The sequence below is a fragment of the Haplochromis burtoni genome, unplaced genomic scaffold (assembly GCF_018398535.1).
Source record: "Haplochromis burtoni strain Fernald_Lab_line unplaced genomic scaffold, NCSU_Asbu1 Contig_32, whole genome shotgun sequence".
NCBI lineage: Eukaryota > Metazoa > Chordata > Actinopteri > Cichliformes > Cichlidae > Haplochromis > Haplochromis burtoni.
In genome coordinates, this window is record NW_024582393.1 from 3114860 (window position 1) to 3131475 (window position 16616).

The 16616-nt window shown below is 39.5% G+C and overlaps 1 protein-coding gene across 1 annotated transcript in view; it reads right to left on the bottom strand.

The window, feature by feature from the left end:
- Positions 1-5984: 5984 nt before the first annotated feature.
- tmem128 (transmembrane protein 128) overlaps positions 5985-16616 on the bottom strand; it is a 13017-nt gene continuing 2385 nt past the window's right edge. The window contains exons 3-5 of the mRNA XM_005918705.2: positions 16331-16492; positions 10206-10314; positions 5985-6287 (exon numbers count right to left, since the gene is read on the bottom strand). Of these exons, the coding sequence (XP_005918767.1) occupies positions 10215-10314; positions 16331-16492 (262 nt within the window). The 3' untranslated portion in view covers positions 5985-6287; positions 10206-10214. The remainder of the gene's footprint in view (positions 6288-10205; positions 10315-16330; positions 16493-16616) is intronic.

A 16616-nucleotide genomic window follows, 5' to 3' on the forward strand; every position in this document is an offset into this window, starting at 1 on the left:
TTGAAGTGTACCTCTGGTGCAAATTACTGACCTCTGTCATCATTTTAAGTGGGGGAACTTGCACAATCGGTGGCTGACTAAATACTTTTTTGCTCCACTGTAGGACAATTAGGCTCACGATCTTCAGATCGCGCCACGTTTGCCTCACGAATTATTCAAACTGCGCCACGGACTCGATGCCGCGGTTTCTCTCTTCCCCAAAATAAAACCAAATTAAACCCCCCAATTGACTTCACAGTTTGCAACATTTCGTGACATGGCCTCTTGCCGCAATTTCTACACACCACAAACAGACACTTTTAGACACAAATTCTTTTTTGTTACTTTAATTGACTCCCATACTTCAGACGAGACACAGACTCTAACGGCGCTTTCACACACACTACACAGTCCTCTTTCTGCATCAGGCACTGGTTCAACTCAGCTCGGAATCTAACCGGCGAAAGCAACCGATCCTGCTTTTATGCAGACTTTAGACTGTGACAGGGACTTCTAGCCCAAGTTAGTTACTTAGGAGTTCCGAATCCCCAGGTTACCACCCTGGACCTCCTGTCCCACAGGTCTCACCCTCGCGTCCGAGAGGGAGTGGGGCTGTCAAGCCCGGAACACACACGGCCCTCAGCCGGTGACGAGGCCTTAAACCCCACTTTCTAACTAAATAGTAACACACGTCTCCTGCTTTAACGCATGGGGGCGGATCACAACACCGCCACTTTTTCCTAATAACTAAGACAGATCACACACGGCCGCGGATGAAACACCGCTTCTATTAACTAATAACTAAGATGGATCAAACACCGCTTCTTTTACCTACTGAGTGAATTTACACTGGGATACGCTCAACTTAGCGAACAGATAATTTAGGCTTTATTCAATATGCACGCTTCAAAAATAAACAGGTCGTGCTTACCTTTTAAACATGTGAGCTAGCTCTCTGTTCGCCTTGTTTCACGATCTCAGCTCTGCCAATTCATCCTCTCTGGGCCTCGAGCAAATCCCAGGTTTTCGGCACCAAAACTGTTACGAAACCAGTTTCACCCGGTGCTTGTTTTTTATTCCTCGAGGCATCCAGAGACGGCACAGGACTCAGTAGTCATTTCACAAAACCTTTATTCATCTTCAGTTAAGCATGCATCTTCTAGAAGGGGAGATGTGCAAGGCCGGTGTCCCTCTGCAGATCTTCCACTCCTTTGTTTGTTACAGTCAGCTTTATAGAAGCGACCCCATCATAAAACCCCCACGGTGTGCTGCAAACTCTGTGTCTGTGTGTGTATGCACGAGCACGTAAGTGCCTGTGTGTGCGCATACCCATGTCTCTATGTAAGTGCACGTGAGTGAGTGTGCATGTAGGTGTGGGTGCGTAACAGTTAAAGCACTGTGTGTGTGTCTCTGTATCTGTGGCTTCCTGCCGGTCACAACAGTAATCTCCTCACCCAGTCTACACCAAATTCCTTTAGACAACATACAAAACACAGTTAGCATATTACAAACACTGGGACCCCCACTGTGCATCTACTGGGCCATTGCCCTCTTGTTGTCTTACATTTGCAGATAAGGTGGAGAGTCTCCTGCAAACCTACTTCCAAGTTATGGCAATTATGAACTTTTATTAAAGGTACAAGCATCAGCATCAGCAACCCCCAACTGTAGCTTCCTGTCTCCTTTTATGACAGGCAAACCCCCAGTGTCCATAAATTCCTTTCTCTCTAAACAATTACACACTCTCTCAGGCCTATAGCTAAACCAACTGAAACACAGACAAATCCTTCCCTATTCCTCTGATCTACTGCTGGACCCTCTCATCTGAGCAAATTTAACACATTGTATTCTAATAATTATTTTCTTGTACTCACACTGTCAGACCTGATTGTTGTACTTTAAAGAAAAAATACACGAAATAGTATTTCATAAACTGGTTATCAGAAGGAAGAATTTACTCAAACCCTTCTGACTGTTTAACAAGCACTAGTGTGACTCCTATTTTGAAAAGGTCATTTTTTTAGCGCACAACTGCAAAAACAAATGACCTGTCAGTAAAAGGGATTATTTGCATTGTATGATGGCTTGAGATGTTTTCACTGACTGAAACTGTATTTACATAACAAGGTGTCTTGTGCGTGTCAGCTACTGTCAGCTTTTTCTTTTTTTTTGCATTGCAGATGTTACCAAAGATTTCTTGCCAGTCATTCGTCATAATGCTTTCAGTACAGTTTTGCTTAGATGCATTGATATCTGTTTAGTTATCATTTTAACATCTTGTGATGCAAGGGCCATGTTGGTTTATTGCGTATACAATTCATCATTTTGGTGAAATGATTTGTTACTAAGGTTCAGAATTCTGACGAAGCTTTAATAAATTTTATACATTTATTTAAAAGTAATGGCTCAGCTCCTTAATTATTACTATGTCATGTCAAAGGTTTGCCTTCAGCTTAAGAAAGAATGAATTTGGATTATATATCTGAAATCTGAACAAAAGCTGCCTGTGTTCAGTATGCAGGATTTGAAATTGGTAAATGAAAAAAGGAAAGTCAAAAATCAAAGCATAAGAGTCGAGATACAGACAGTGAACAACAAAGTGCTAATGTGGAATATCACAAGGAACGAGCAGTTTAACCCAGCTAAAAATGCCCCTCTCATCTCTGTGACAAACGTGTATAAGATGCAATTTCTAAATTAGCTGAAAGTGGGCGTCAGGCTTCGTCGAGCAGCTCGGATTTCAAGATGCTGAGTAATATAAATTCCAATTTATCACCTTTTTTCAACTGCACATTACATCCTCAAAGTTAAACTTTGCCATTATCCATTTCCAATAAAATAAAGTTATATAACTTTAGCTATTTTTGCTAAAAAATTTGATTGTCAGACATATCAACAATATCATTAAAACTTACCATAAATGCTGTCATATGACAGAGTCAGGGTACTATTAGTCTATATGGGGCGATCGTGGCTCAAGAGTTGGCAGCTCGTCTTGTAATCGGAAAGTTGCCGGTTTGAGCCCCGGCTCCAACAGTCTCGGTCATTGTGTCCTTGGGCAAGACACTTCCCCCGTTGCCTACTGGTGGTGGTCAGAGGGCCCGGTGGCACCAATTTCCAGCAGCCTCGCCTCTGTCAGTGCGCCCCAGGACAGCTGTGGCTACAATGTAGCTTGCCTTCACCAGTGTGTGAATGTGTGTGTGAATGGGTGGATGACTGAATGTGTAAAGCGCTTTGGGGTCCTTAGGGACTAAATAAAGCGTTATACAAATACAGGCCATTTATATCAATCTGTGACTGAACGGAGTCAAGTTGGCAGCAATAAACCGTGATAAATTATAGAAAATCACATACACCAACCAGGCATAAGATTATGACCACTGGCAGGTGAACACTGATTATTTCTACATCGTGCCCATATTAGTGGTTGGACTATATTAGGGACTAAGTGGACATTTTGTCCTCAAAGTTTTATGTGTTTGAAGCAGGAAAAATGGGCAAGGATAAGGATTTGACCTAGTTTGACAAGGGTCAAATTGTACAGCAGTGAACCAGAGACAGGGTAATGGACAGCCAAGAGTCACTGATGTGTGTACAGATCAAAGGCTGGCCTCTGTTTTCTGATCCAACAGAAGAGCTACTATTGCTCAAATTGCCAGAAGTAGTTAATGCTGGTTCTGATAGCAATTTGTCAAATACACACTTTGTTGTGTATGGGGCTGCATAGCCACAGTCCAGTTGAGTGCCCATTGTTGACCCTTGTCCACTGCCGAAAAGGCAAACAATGGCACGTGAGCATCAGAACTGAACCATGGAGAAGTGGAAGGTGGTGGCCTGGTCTGATGAATCATGTTTTCTTTTACATCGTATGGATGGCCGTGTGTGTGTGTTACTTATCTGGGGAATACCTGGGACCAAGATGTAGTGTAGCAGAAGCGTCATGGTTTGAGCAGTGTTGAGTTTGGAAGCATGGGGTTAGCCATCCATCGGGATGTTACTTTGACATGCACCATCTATCTAAGAACTGTTGAACACCCTTTCATGGAAACACTATTCCCCGATAGCTGTGGCTAAAGACAATGTACTCTGCCATAAAGCAAAAATGGTTCAGAAATGTTTGGAGGAGTGCAACGCTGACTTTGACAACTCAGTCCAATTGAGCATGTGTGGGATATGGTGGAGAAAAAATTCCAATCCATCTAACACCTTGGTATCAGATACCATAGCACGTCTTCAGGGGTGTATTGGAGCACATGTCCCAGCAGGTCAAGGCTCTTTGGCAGTAAAAGGCAGGCCAACACAATATTAGGCAGGTGGTCATAATGCTATGCCCAATCAGTATAGCTGTTGCTGGCATGTCCACGCTGGTTTGTGCCTTTGTTGTAAAAATGCTTCTTGCCACTGAATCTCATATTTTTGGAAGGCCTGTTTGTTTTCCCTTAAATGGTGCCACATTTCTAACGAAAATGCATTTGTGGTTTGAGCAGCAGCATTCAGTATGTGGAAGGATCCATTGAAAACTTGCCAAATCTTCCCTGCCAAACAGCTTGCTCTGCTATTGACTCCTGTTAGGTGTTGTTTATTGAAATGGATGATCGAAGTCTGAAGAAACAAGACATACTGGCAATTAAACAATTTATTCATTTAACAAAATTTCAGTAGCATATGGAAGGCTGAGTGAGGAAACGATTGTGGTGTCGTCTTCTTTGGGCGCCCACTTCAAAGCCTCTTCTTGACAGGTGCCGACTCCAGGTGTTGACAAACGAGTCAATAGCAGAATAAGAGAAGAAATGGCAAGTTTTTCATGGGCATAACACATACTCAACTCTGCTGCTCAAGACATAAATACAATTTCCTTACAAGGGAAATAAACAGGCTTTCCAGTAGTATAAGATTTATTGCCAAGAAGCATTGTTAAACCAAAGAATAGACCAAACACACCTGTCCTTACCTTTTGTGCTAGGTTTATTACACTTTAAGTTTGCAACTTCCTGTTCCATAGGAATATAACCAGAATACAACCATTTGGTAGTGAGCCGAGTCCCCTGGAGTTGTATTCAATGGCAAAGATTGACAACATGTTGTTATCTGTTGCTGTCTGATTCAATCTGCATTTATAAACTAGACAGCAATTATTTGCAAACCTTGGACAATCAGTCATTTCAGTCAATCCATGTCAGACAGTAAAAGGTTGCCTCCTGTCAAGTGACCTGTACAATTGTCTTGCAATAAGGAGTGGTTGTGAGTGTGCAACACCCTCAAGCAGTAGGAAAGCATTTGCAACTTTTTGGTAACTAATCAGTAGTGGAATGTTAAAAATAAAATGCAACTTTGTCAAGCTAAGTAGGTGGAGCCTACAGTGGAGCCAATTTAATGTAATTTTGCTCAGCTAACATGTCAGCATTGTGGCGCATGAGATGATTTGTCTTGTCCTCCTCTTCCCCAGCTTCTGAAAAATTTTAAGGACACATTGCACACAGACTTCAGCCAATATCTCTAGAAATATCTCACGTGCAAAAACACTATTTCATGCCTGTCAAGCTGTTATTTTTGACATCTTTCATAGATTTAACAAAAGAAATTGGGTTTAATTACTTCCATATTGTGCCAGGCTGCTGGCAACAAAGCGCATAGATATATAATTTGTTACATTTTTCTTTAGCAAGACGGCCAGCGTCACTAGACACAAGACTCCCTTGAGTTAGATGCTCTTTTTTTTTTTTTTTAATAGTCGAATGACTCACCGGTCAGTGCAAAGTAGCTTAATGAACCAAAAAAACAACAACACTTCCCTAAAAACTGTTAGGTACAAGGACTGGACTAATTTAAATGAAAACCTAGCAAGTCTCCAAAGAAAAACGTCTGAAGGTAAATAAAGAAAATAAAGAAATTCTTAAAAAAAAAAAAAACACACACACACAAACAACAACAACAACCCACAAACAAAACTCAACACTGTAGTGAATTGGAGTTGATTAGGCTGGACAACAAACAAGACAGTTGAATGGTTTTAATCTTTATTTACAATCATTTTACTATACATAATGCACTGTGCAGCTTTTTTTTGTTTTAGTACCTTTAGTACTACCTTTAGCATCTTTAAAACAGAAACAATACAATCTCAGTTGTTTGATAAAAGACAATGAAAATTAAAATCTTTATAGCAGTCAAAAAAAAAAAAAAGCCCAAAACAAAACAAAAAACAGCAACCCAAAGATTGCGAGATGAATATAATTACACCGATGAACTGTGTGAATCAAATGAGTGGAGTAAAGGAGGACCACACTGGCCATAACTCAATGGTAAAGCTGCAAGACAAGTATAGAGAAATGTTTGAATAGTGAATATTTTTTTAAAAAAATATTAGTTGCATACAGAAATACAATATTTAACATGATGAGAAAGAATCTGAGAACATATGACAAGTGAAAAAAAAAGCAAATATCCAAACTTGTTCACCTTGTTTTAGGCTACATCTACACAGGTATTTTGGTAAGTGTGGCTTTCTCTATGCATTTTTGTCTTTTGAATCCATGAAAACGGACTCTCTGAAAAACTCTCTTTGGATCTCTTTCACCTACCGGATTGTGACACAGAATCTAAGATCTTCTGAAACTAAGGGTGGTTCAGGGAAGATTTGACTCATTAGATCATCACTCACTCTCAATAATACTCTAATTCCTACAAATTATTTGGGGTTCCCCCCCCCCCCCACACACACACACACACACACACACACACACACACACACACACACACACACACACACCCCCCCACACACACACACACACACCTCTGTAATACATGTAGAGACAAATAGTAATTATCTTCTGTTGGTTTCCGAGCATTACTGTGTAGTAACATTCACCTGTCCAAGGCTATAGTTTACGATTTCTGCAGGGTAGTGTTTTTATATCCGTATTCCTGAAAATGTGACACCATTTCCTCAGATTTCATTTCAAATCCCCTTTACTGGTCATCGTCTTCTGACTCATTGAAATTTACCAAAAGGGAAAATTTTTGTAAGCCACTTCAGATGAAAGCAGTTGGCATGTACTAGAACTCTCTATTGGTAACACATGTATGTCACTTTGTGATCTTTAATGATTTTGCAGCCCAATAAATATATTCTCACCTGGCTATACTCCAAAGACAGTTTATATTGTAATTGAGGTTATTTAAAAAGATATGAAAAGTTTATCACCATATCACCAGTGTACCATTCCCACTGAACAATAGGTTTAAGAAAAAGAAAACAACAACAACATTCACTGGTGGAATATTCCATTCACCATAAGGTGGTAGCTTGCGACTTGTGTAACACCATATCTGGACCGCCCTACTGGGGGCATACCACTAGAAACGATTCTGTGTTCATGGACTTTTATTCTCTGATGAAGGCTTGTGTACTGAAACAGCTTTGTGTATTTACATACAAATAAAGGCTGGAATTTGTTTGGGTTTTTTTTTTTTTTAAAAAGGGAGTGATTTATTTTTAATTTTTTTTTTAATTTGGGGGGGGTTCACTGAGATATAGTTCAAAATGTACTTGGGGAAAAATTGTCCATGTGGATGTAGGCACGCAAGCTTAATTCATGTCATTAGTAACACCTGTGTTCACCCTGCTCATATCAAAATAGCTGCTCTCAAATACGTCCATTACAAACAAAAAGAATAACCTTAAGAGACAACTGGTTCAACAACAATGCTTCTGTACATGTACAGGGTCAGCAAGGGGACAATGAATCATGCTTTTGTTTTCTTTAAGCTACAGGGGAAAAAAGTACCTGACATTTAATTTATCATGCCAAGAACATGGGAGGAGATTTTATTTTGTGGGTTTCAACTATTACACTGTCCTATATGCCACAGAGAGATGTCATTCAAGTAAAACCTAGTAGAGGTCTAATCAACTAAATTAAGCCGAACATCTGTTTGAGTATAAAATGAGTTTATATCAACTAATTTCCAAGTTCATTAAAGGAAAGGAGAAAAAAATGACAACTTGACTATTTCAAAAATAAGTAACAATTGATTGATTATAATGCTGGCAGTTCACACATCTTTCTGACACTTTTTCACATAATCATTCTTTGGTTTACAACCCAGGACTTGTGACCTCAGCTGAGGACAGGAATGGAGATCAACTGATGATACTGATCCATCTGCCAGTTTCCCATTCCACTCCATCTTCACTCATGTACAAGACCCTGAGATACTTGAACATCTCTATTTGGAGCAGCAACTCGTTCCAAAGCTAGAGCAGGCACGCAACCTGCTTGTGGCTAAGAATCAGAACTTGAGGTGCCAATTCTCCTCCCAGTTGCGTCATAGCCACAATCCACAAATTCTATGTGGCATTATCATGCATCATCCAAGACAGCTACATAACTTACAGACATTTAGGGTAAATCGTATCCACCTCAAGAGCCCTGCGACCAAGTATTAAATTTAATTACCTCCAAAACCTTGCTCCCTTGTGTTTTACCAGTCAAAATAATAATAAAATATCCAGTCTATTCCATCCCATCCACATTAAACTGGTTGCACTGCCCAAAATATGCATCAAAGTTACTCCAGTCCCATCAAACTATGGATCAACTTCACTCACTAGCTCAGGCTCCTTACCTGCTAGACATTTCATGTACCTCTAGCTTGTTTTGGGACTTAGCTAATGCTGCTATTTTATGTAATGCATTTCAAGACTCAAAGATTCCTCAGACAAGTGAAAAGAAAGACTGTAACCACAAAAAAGCAAAAATGATATTGGACGCATCGAGAGCAGTTCTATTAAAAAACAAACAAACAAAAAAAACCTATCACTCAGTGTATGGTGCTTTGTCTTGACAATGGTGTCAAAGCATGTATGTAGAGTAAATCAAACATGGGAAAGATTTTGAATTGAAAAGGTACAGCGTGGCAGGTCTGAATGAAATTCAGTACACTATTGCTTTTCATGTGGTAAAAATGGTTCAAGCTAAAAAAAAGAGGGCTGGTAAGTGTATACACGTAGGCCAAGTGAGACTTAACAAATGAAAGATAAAGTGATAAAACAGAAGGAATTTAAATAGCGATTATGCCATCACTGCACACTCAGTGTACTTACCTGAAAGAAACTTACTAAACAATTTCTGCTGTACATGTAATTTATTTTTTCCTAGAAGGTTCTACATTTAGAACTTGCATAATTTCATCTTGGACAGCCACTACATAAAAATCCATTATTTGCTATATCAGTGTTTCCCAACCTTTTGGAGCCACGGCACATATTTCATTTTAGAAAAATCACACATACTAGGGCCTTCATCTGGGTTGGAATTTTCTCTAGGACCCAGGTCAGATCGACTACTTTTCTTTTCAGATATTTATCGATTGCTATTCTCACAGCATGACTATTATGTAATTTCTTCTTGGTTTTCTTCTGTTTTACTGGCAGTTAGCAACCCATTTAATTACAGCAGGTAGTTGTACTGCCCTCTAGTGGAAGAAAATATAATTGTTCTGCCCGCTGATTGCTTAGAGCAGCGGTCCCCAACCTTTTTTGCGCCATGGACTGGTTTATGCCCGACAATATTTTCAAGGACCGGCCTTTAAGGTGTCGCGGATAAATACAACAAAATAAAACTAGCTTTGAAAGGTACCGAAAAAAAGAAGATTTATTCATAACACACGTGAAAAGACTCAGGAAAACCGAGTTAACGATAAAAACGATAACAAAATAACGCTGAAAACCGATAAAAACCCTGAAAACTATACATTTCACACCTGAGCCTCAAGTTTCGCGGCCCGGTACCAAACGACTCTCGGACCGGTACCGGTCCAAGGCCCGGGGGTTGGGGACCGCTGGCTTAGAGTACTAATCAGATGGAATCAGATCATCTTCCACGGCACACCTATGTGCCGCAGCACAGTAGTTGGAAAACACTGTGCTATATAAAGCATTAAGTTTCAATGAAAGATGTATTTTTTGGTGACATATCCAACAACAAAATAGTTAAGATAATTTAACCTTTACTGCCAACAATTTCAATTAACAGAATGCGCTGGAAAGTGCAGTCTCTCTTTACTTTAGTGCTTAAAACTCTTTGCCACTTTGAAGATGTGTCCAAAAGACAATACAATGTCAACAGATTGATTAAAAAAAGACACTCTGTGAAAATTAAAATGTCCACAGTATAGTTATTTAAAAAACAAACAAACAAAAAAAACTAAGAACACTGTCCCACCTTTCCTATTCATCCAAGCAAAGAGATGAACATGACCACACCCATGAACTGTGTGAAGAGGATGAGTGGAGTGAAGAAGGACCACACTGGCCATAATGCAATGTTAAAGCTGCAAGACAAATAATTGAGAAATGTTTGAGTATTGATCATTTGTAAAATATTAGTTGAATACAGATGCTCCCTGTTACAAAAAGATGTGAGAGGACAGGCAACAGAGCTGTTTCTCTATCAGATTCAGCTCCTCTGCCCCTTCATTATATACAGGCATTTTATTTTAGGTTTTAAACACCACATGCTATCAGTTGCTATAATGCAATATATCTGTTTTTAATAATAATAATAATAATAATAATAATAATAATAATAATAATAATAATAATAATAATAATCATCATCATCATCATCTTTTGAGAATAAAGAAGTATGGGATAAATAAAGTATTATGATCTTTAAAAAAATTTTTGCACTCACAAACAAACAAAAAACTACTAAATAAATACTGTGCTGTATGCATTGTGGCAAAGTATTGAATCACCTCTTTTTTTCCTATTGAATCACATTTCTTTCTGTTTTTTCCTAAGGAAGCAACACGGTTTAAAAATGCTCCAGAGCAACATCTTTATGCATGCTCAATCATAGAGGTAAGGAAATCCCAAAAAGTTGATTCTGTTCATCTGGACGTGGTGTTTTCAGTGGGAGAAATGATTTGTCACTCATCCAAAGGACTTCTTCAGTCTCAGCTGACTGCAGCTTTCCCCAACCTTTTAAACGGTACATTTGCATAATGAGTGAAAATACAACTGGACAAGTGGGTGAAAAATCTGTCTGACAGACAACTCACCCAAGCAGAGAAAAACATCCTTGCGAAAGGGTAGAGCTTTGCTGTGATACCGACACAAATATGGCTAGTGGAACCGATCACAGCCATAGAAACAGCAATTTGAAACAACAACATTGAAGATGTGGAAGCAGAGCAACTGCGGACAAAGGTTTCAGCCTGTCTAAACAATGCAAAGCTTTGAGGAGCATGGAGGAGAGCAAAGCACTCACATCCCTTAGTAATGACGAAAACAATATCATTCTTCCGGCAGACAAAGGTAGGTGCACAGTTTTGCTAAGCCAGAAAGACTATCATGAGAACATTTTGCCACAGTGACAAAAATACTTATGAGCCCCTGAAACGAGACCCAGGACGTGGTTACAGGAAGATGGTGTCTGAAGTAGTTAGAACAAGACAATGCCATTGACCAGACCTCATACCACAGGATATACCCAGGGGAAGCTACACCAAGTCCATGTGGTTTGCTAAAGATGCATAAACAGGGTGTACCTTTAAGACCAATTGTCTTTATGATCAACTCAGTCACCTATAACATCTCGGTTCTGGATTCGATCCTCAACCCGTTAGTAGGCACCTCTAAACACCACATCAAGAACACCTTGGATTTTGTTGAGAGATGTCATTATGTAGGCAGATGAAACCATGGTCTCGTACGATGTTACATCTCTCTTCACTTGCATCCCAGTCACTGAAGCAGTGGAGGTAGTTTGTAAGCGATTACAAGATGACCCCAACCTCAGCACCAGAACCAATCTCAGCACCGACCAGCTAGAGTAGGGCGATATGGCCAAAAATATTTGTCACGATATATATTTGAAAATTTGCGATAATGATATAACTGACTTTACTAGTGCCAAAAACAAAAACAAAAAAAAACATTCATGTATTGTCACTTAAACAAGCAGCTGTTTTTATGTGCATTAAAGCTATATAAATCCAGTGTGTAACCACTGAGAGCTAAAACTCAGGTGAGATTTCAAAGCTGTGCCGGTGATTGGACATCAGCCGCTGATCAAGTGGGTTCGCCTATAAAGTTCTCTGTAGGGAAAAAGCTCCAGCAGCTCTGCGCTCTGGAAAAAAACTGTATTTACTTATCTTTTGCAGAAAAATGCGCCAACATTGCGTTATATCGAACAACGACTGCCCAGCTAAACTGTGACTATCACCAGGTAACGTGTTTCTTGAATTAGCAGCAGGTGTTAAACAGCTGACAGGTGAGGAGGGGGATGCATGCAGGTAAACTGAGGGCTTGTTGAACTGATCGCTGGTGTCGTGAGAAAAATGTCAGCTCGTTCTATATGTTACAGAAGCACAGAGACACAAGAGCAGGCGGAAAGAGACGATCGTTCGGTGAAAATGAGAATCTGCAAATGCAACATGTGGAACACGGAGAGTGGAATATGTAAACAAACCGGTTAATGTAAAAAACAAACAAACAAACAAAATACAGTTACGATGGAACACCGGGGCTGTGAGCTCGGTGCACTCTGTCAGCTGACCGTTAGCAGAGCTAGTGACATCTCTGAAAACATGTCCTATGTTGACAACCTGACCAGACATGTAAAGATTAGGCCATGACATTCGCGGCTAAAACACTATTAAAAAAAGTGTAGTTGGTGACAGAAAAATGGGGTATTTTAAAACTTTACACCACCACCATTGCTGCCTGAGATTTGAAATGCATTCTGGGATACCTGGCTGCCCCAAGTCCACACAAGCAATCGATTATCTAGGATCAACCTGTCTTGACTTACTTTGCATGGCAACCAAGAAAATGTTAGAGAAGCTGCAGTGGCAGCGTTAAACATTTGTTTAATTATATATTTCCAATTTTAATTAATTATTGCCACATTTAATTAATTATTTAATGGTGTATTTAATTAATTCATTATGTCAGTCCTGGCGTTCCATACACATCAAGTTCACCAGGGAGAATTTGAAAAATGACAGGCTAGGCTTCTTAGACTTGAAGATTTACATTCGTGAAGGTGGACATTTGTTGATGTGTACCGTAAACCAACGCATACGGATGAGTATTTAAGGTTTGACTCTCATCATCCACTGGAGCACAAACTGGGTGTCATCAGCACGCTATAAAACAGTGGGAACACCATCCCCACAGATACAGCGGCCAGGGAAGCTGAAGAACATATCGAGAATGCCCTGGACATTTATCAAAGCTGGGAAGACACCTAAAGGAAGTTCCAGGTGATCCAGGAGAGAAGAAGGACAAGAGCTTCCTCAGGAAAACCCCGTAGTGATCCCTTATGTGTCAGGAATATCAGAACAGCTGAGACGCATTTTCTCCCAACACCAGAAACACACTGCGTCACAAATTGGTCCACCCCAAGGATCGGGTGTCCCAACACAGAGCAGTATAGTGTACGCTGTTAAGTGCCAGGAGGATAACCATGATTTATACATTGGGAAAACCAAACAACCTCTGGCTAAGCGGATGGCACAACACAGAAAAGTCAGGCCAGGAGTCTACTCACACCTACAGGCCAGTGACCACTCTTTCAATGATCCTTGACAGGGAGGAACACTGGTTTGAGCAGGGGGTCAAGGAGACCATTTACTTGAAAAGGGAAAGACCATCTCTTAATTGAGGAGGTGGACTATGGGTGCATCTTTCACCATCTTACAATGCTGTGACTGCAGCCGTTTCCCAACTCTCTGTGAATGGTACTCATAGCAACCACTGATCAATGGGCTTTGATCAATGGTTGTTGATTAGTGGTGATGAAAATTTGGATATTAATGATCAAGAAAGTGACCTCATGCCCATTGTTCGTCAGTGGTGCTAGTTTCAGTTATTGTGCAAATGTACTGTTTAAAAGGATGGCGAAAGCTGCAGTCAGCTGAGACTAAAGAAGTCACTTGGATGAATCAACTTTTTGGGGCTCTTGATCAATAGTTCTCAAGGTTCTCTGAAGGCCTTTCAAAGCTTTTCTTTGGACATTAGCTGCTTTTTCACTCAACTATTAGTCCAGTCCTTGTACCTGTCCATTTTCAAAGGATTTTGTTTTTGTTGTTTCTTGTCCACTTAACACTGACCTATGAATCATTGAAGCATAAAAAAGCACCAAGGTCAAGGGATGACCGAGTGTTGTGTCTACATATAACAGACAACTTAAAGAAATAAACAAAACAAAATCAGCCTGTCCCAAAAAACACACAATTTATTTCTACTTCCTTCACTGGCCCTAGCTGTCAGGAAGGCATTCTCAAGGAAGAAAAATAGAGAGAGGAAAAAAAAAAAGCTGATTTATCCCAAATTAGACATGAACTGAAATGAAATATGTGGTAAGAGGTCTTATGGAACAATTAATCCAAATTTCAAATTTCTTGTTCAAATCATCACTTTCATGGTCAGAAGAGGTACAAAAATGAGTACCTACAGCCATTTGTAAAACTCGGTGAGGCTCTGGCATGGTTTGAGGCTACATTTCAGCCAATGGTGCTGGAAATTGTGTCGAAAATGATGGAATTATGAATGCAGAAAAACACTGGCAGATTTTGATCCACCATGCAATATGAACTGAAAGATGACTGACAGCTTTATTTTTCAGCATAACAATGATCCCAAACACACTGCCAATGAAGTAAAAACTTAACTGGATAGAGAAACCAAAAGTGCAACATTACAAGTTAGTGTTGTGCGATATGACCAAAAATCTCCTGATATAACCCATCTGTTATCCCGATAATGACACATATCACAATATAGTACATTTTCTGTAGATTTTGTGATTATGTGTTGATTATATAAACAGAAGTAATATTTCTTGTTACATTTAAATTAAATCAAAAGTGAAACAAATATGACCCTCACATGGCGTTAACCACATAGCGTATTGACACAAACTAGATGACCCGTAGCGCTTCCCTGAGCCGTCCAGCTATCATTACTGTCCCTGTATGGTTGTCAAGAAACTAACCTCTGCAGACACTGACTGCAGAGTGTTCGGTTTTGGATGCAGTGCACCATTAAACTCTGTGTGTTGTTCGACTCACCCACATATCTGTTGTTCCAGCGTAGTATGCTACGTTGCTGATTTCCTCCAATACTTACCCGACACTCGTGATATAAAACAGCCAAATCGACTCGTGGTGAAGTGTTTTCGGCTGGGAGTTATGTACCTGGAATCGAATGTTTTGACCAGTGCACAAAATCATATAACGAGCTCCTAAATTTGTTTTTGGCTGGTTCTTGTGTGGTGCCAATGAAAGAATATTTCAGTTAATACTGTGTTTTGTGATAGAGTATAAATATGAAACAATAAGCGTTTCGATATCATCCTCTAATATAATTCATCATATCGCACAGCCCAACTGTCAGTCATAGATTGGCCTCCCCAGTGCCCAGATCTCAACATTATTGAAGCAGTGTGGGATCATTTTGCCAGAGAATGGAACAAAAGTCAGCCAACATCCAAAGAAGAGCTTTAAATGTCCTTCAAGAAGCCTGGAGAACTATTCCTGAAGACTACTTAAATAAATGGTAAGAAGATTTGCCTAAGGGAGTTCAGACAGTGTTAAAAAATAAAAATGGTTATACAAATTCATTATACCATATTGATATTACCATATATACACACGATATAGATTTTCAAGCTTTTGAGAACTGTACAAACTCTATTTTTGCCTTATATACTGCATTGCATATTGCAAATATGCAAGACAATATATAAAGAAAATAATTTGCTGCCCCTACTTTCAATTTCCCTAGAAAATTATAAAGAAATGAGGGTTGGTTCAACATCTTTTTTGCACAGTAGTATACACACAAACACCTGCAAGAAAATGTCTAAACCTGCTCCATTCCACTTTCACAAATAGCCTTGATTAAATACCAATATTTGTTTTTAACCTGCTATCAAAATGGCTGCCATTAAACAAGTCAATTATTACATATTTTAAATTGTGCTGAAATGCTAGGCACTTTTTACTGTTCATAACATTACACACATACTTTTAGATCAGTTTGAGTCAATAGAGGCTAGCTTCAGCAGCTTTCATTCCCTACAGATTAAGATCCACTTTGATTACAGTACATGCCACAGTAACATTTAAATCTTACTGGACAGTCAGTTGCCTACCATTATCTCTTACTATATACCCAAAAGAATATAAAATTGTTTATGCAAAAACATTTAAAGAAGAAAAGTACTATAGCCTTTGCTATACATGTTGCTGGCATATAAACCTATGGCTGCATTTTTTGTGTGAAAACAATGCTTTGGAGTTAACTTGTAATTACGCAGGATATGTCCCGTTTTACCTGCATGATGCAGCGATAAATGCTGCAGTGGTGATTGGAGGAATGGCAGGGTACTCTTGGTCATAGTGCTGGATGCCTTTGTACCACTCCAAGTACACAATGCAAAATGTGGCCAGAGACAAGCAGATCCCCAGGAGTAACAGACCAACGCTGAACCACCAACTGGCAAAACAGGTTAAAATGAGGATCAGTGTCAACATCTAAAGCTAGTCTATTCAAACAGAGAACATGCTGCATCATGAAAACATTCGCACGAGTATCATATAATCACAATTTCATTGAAAGA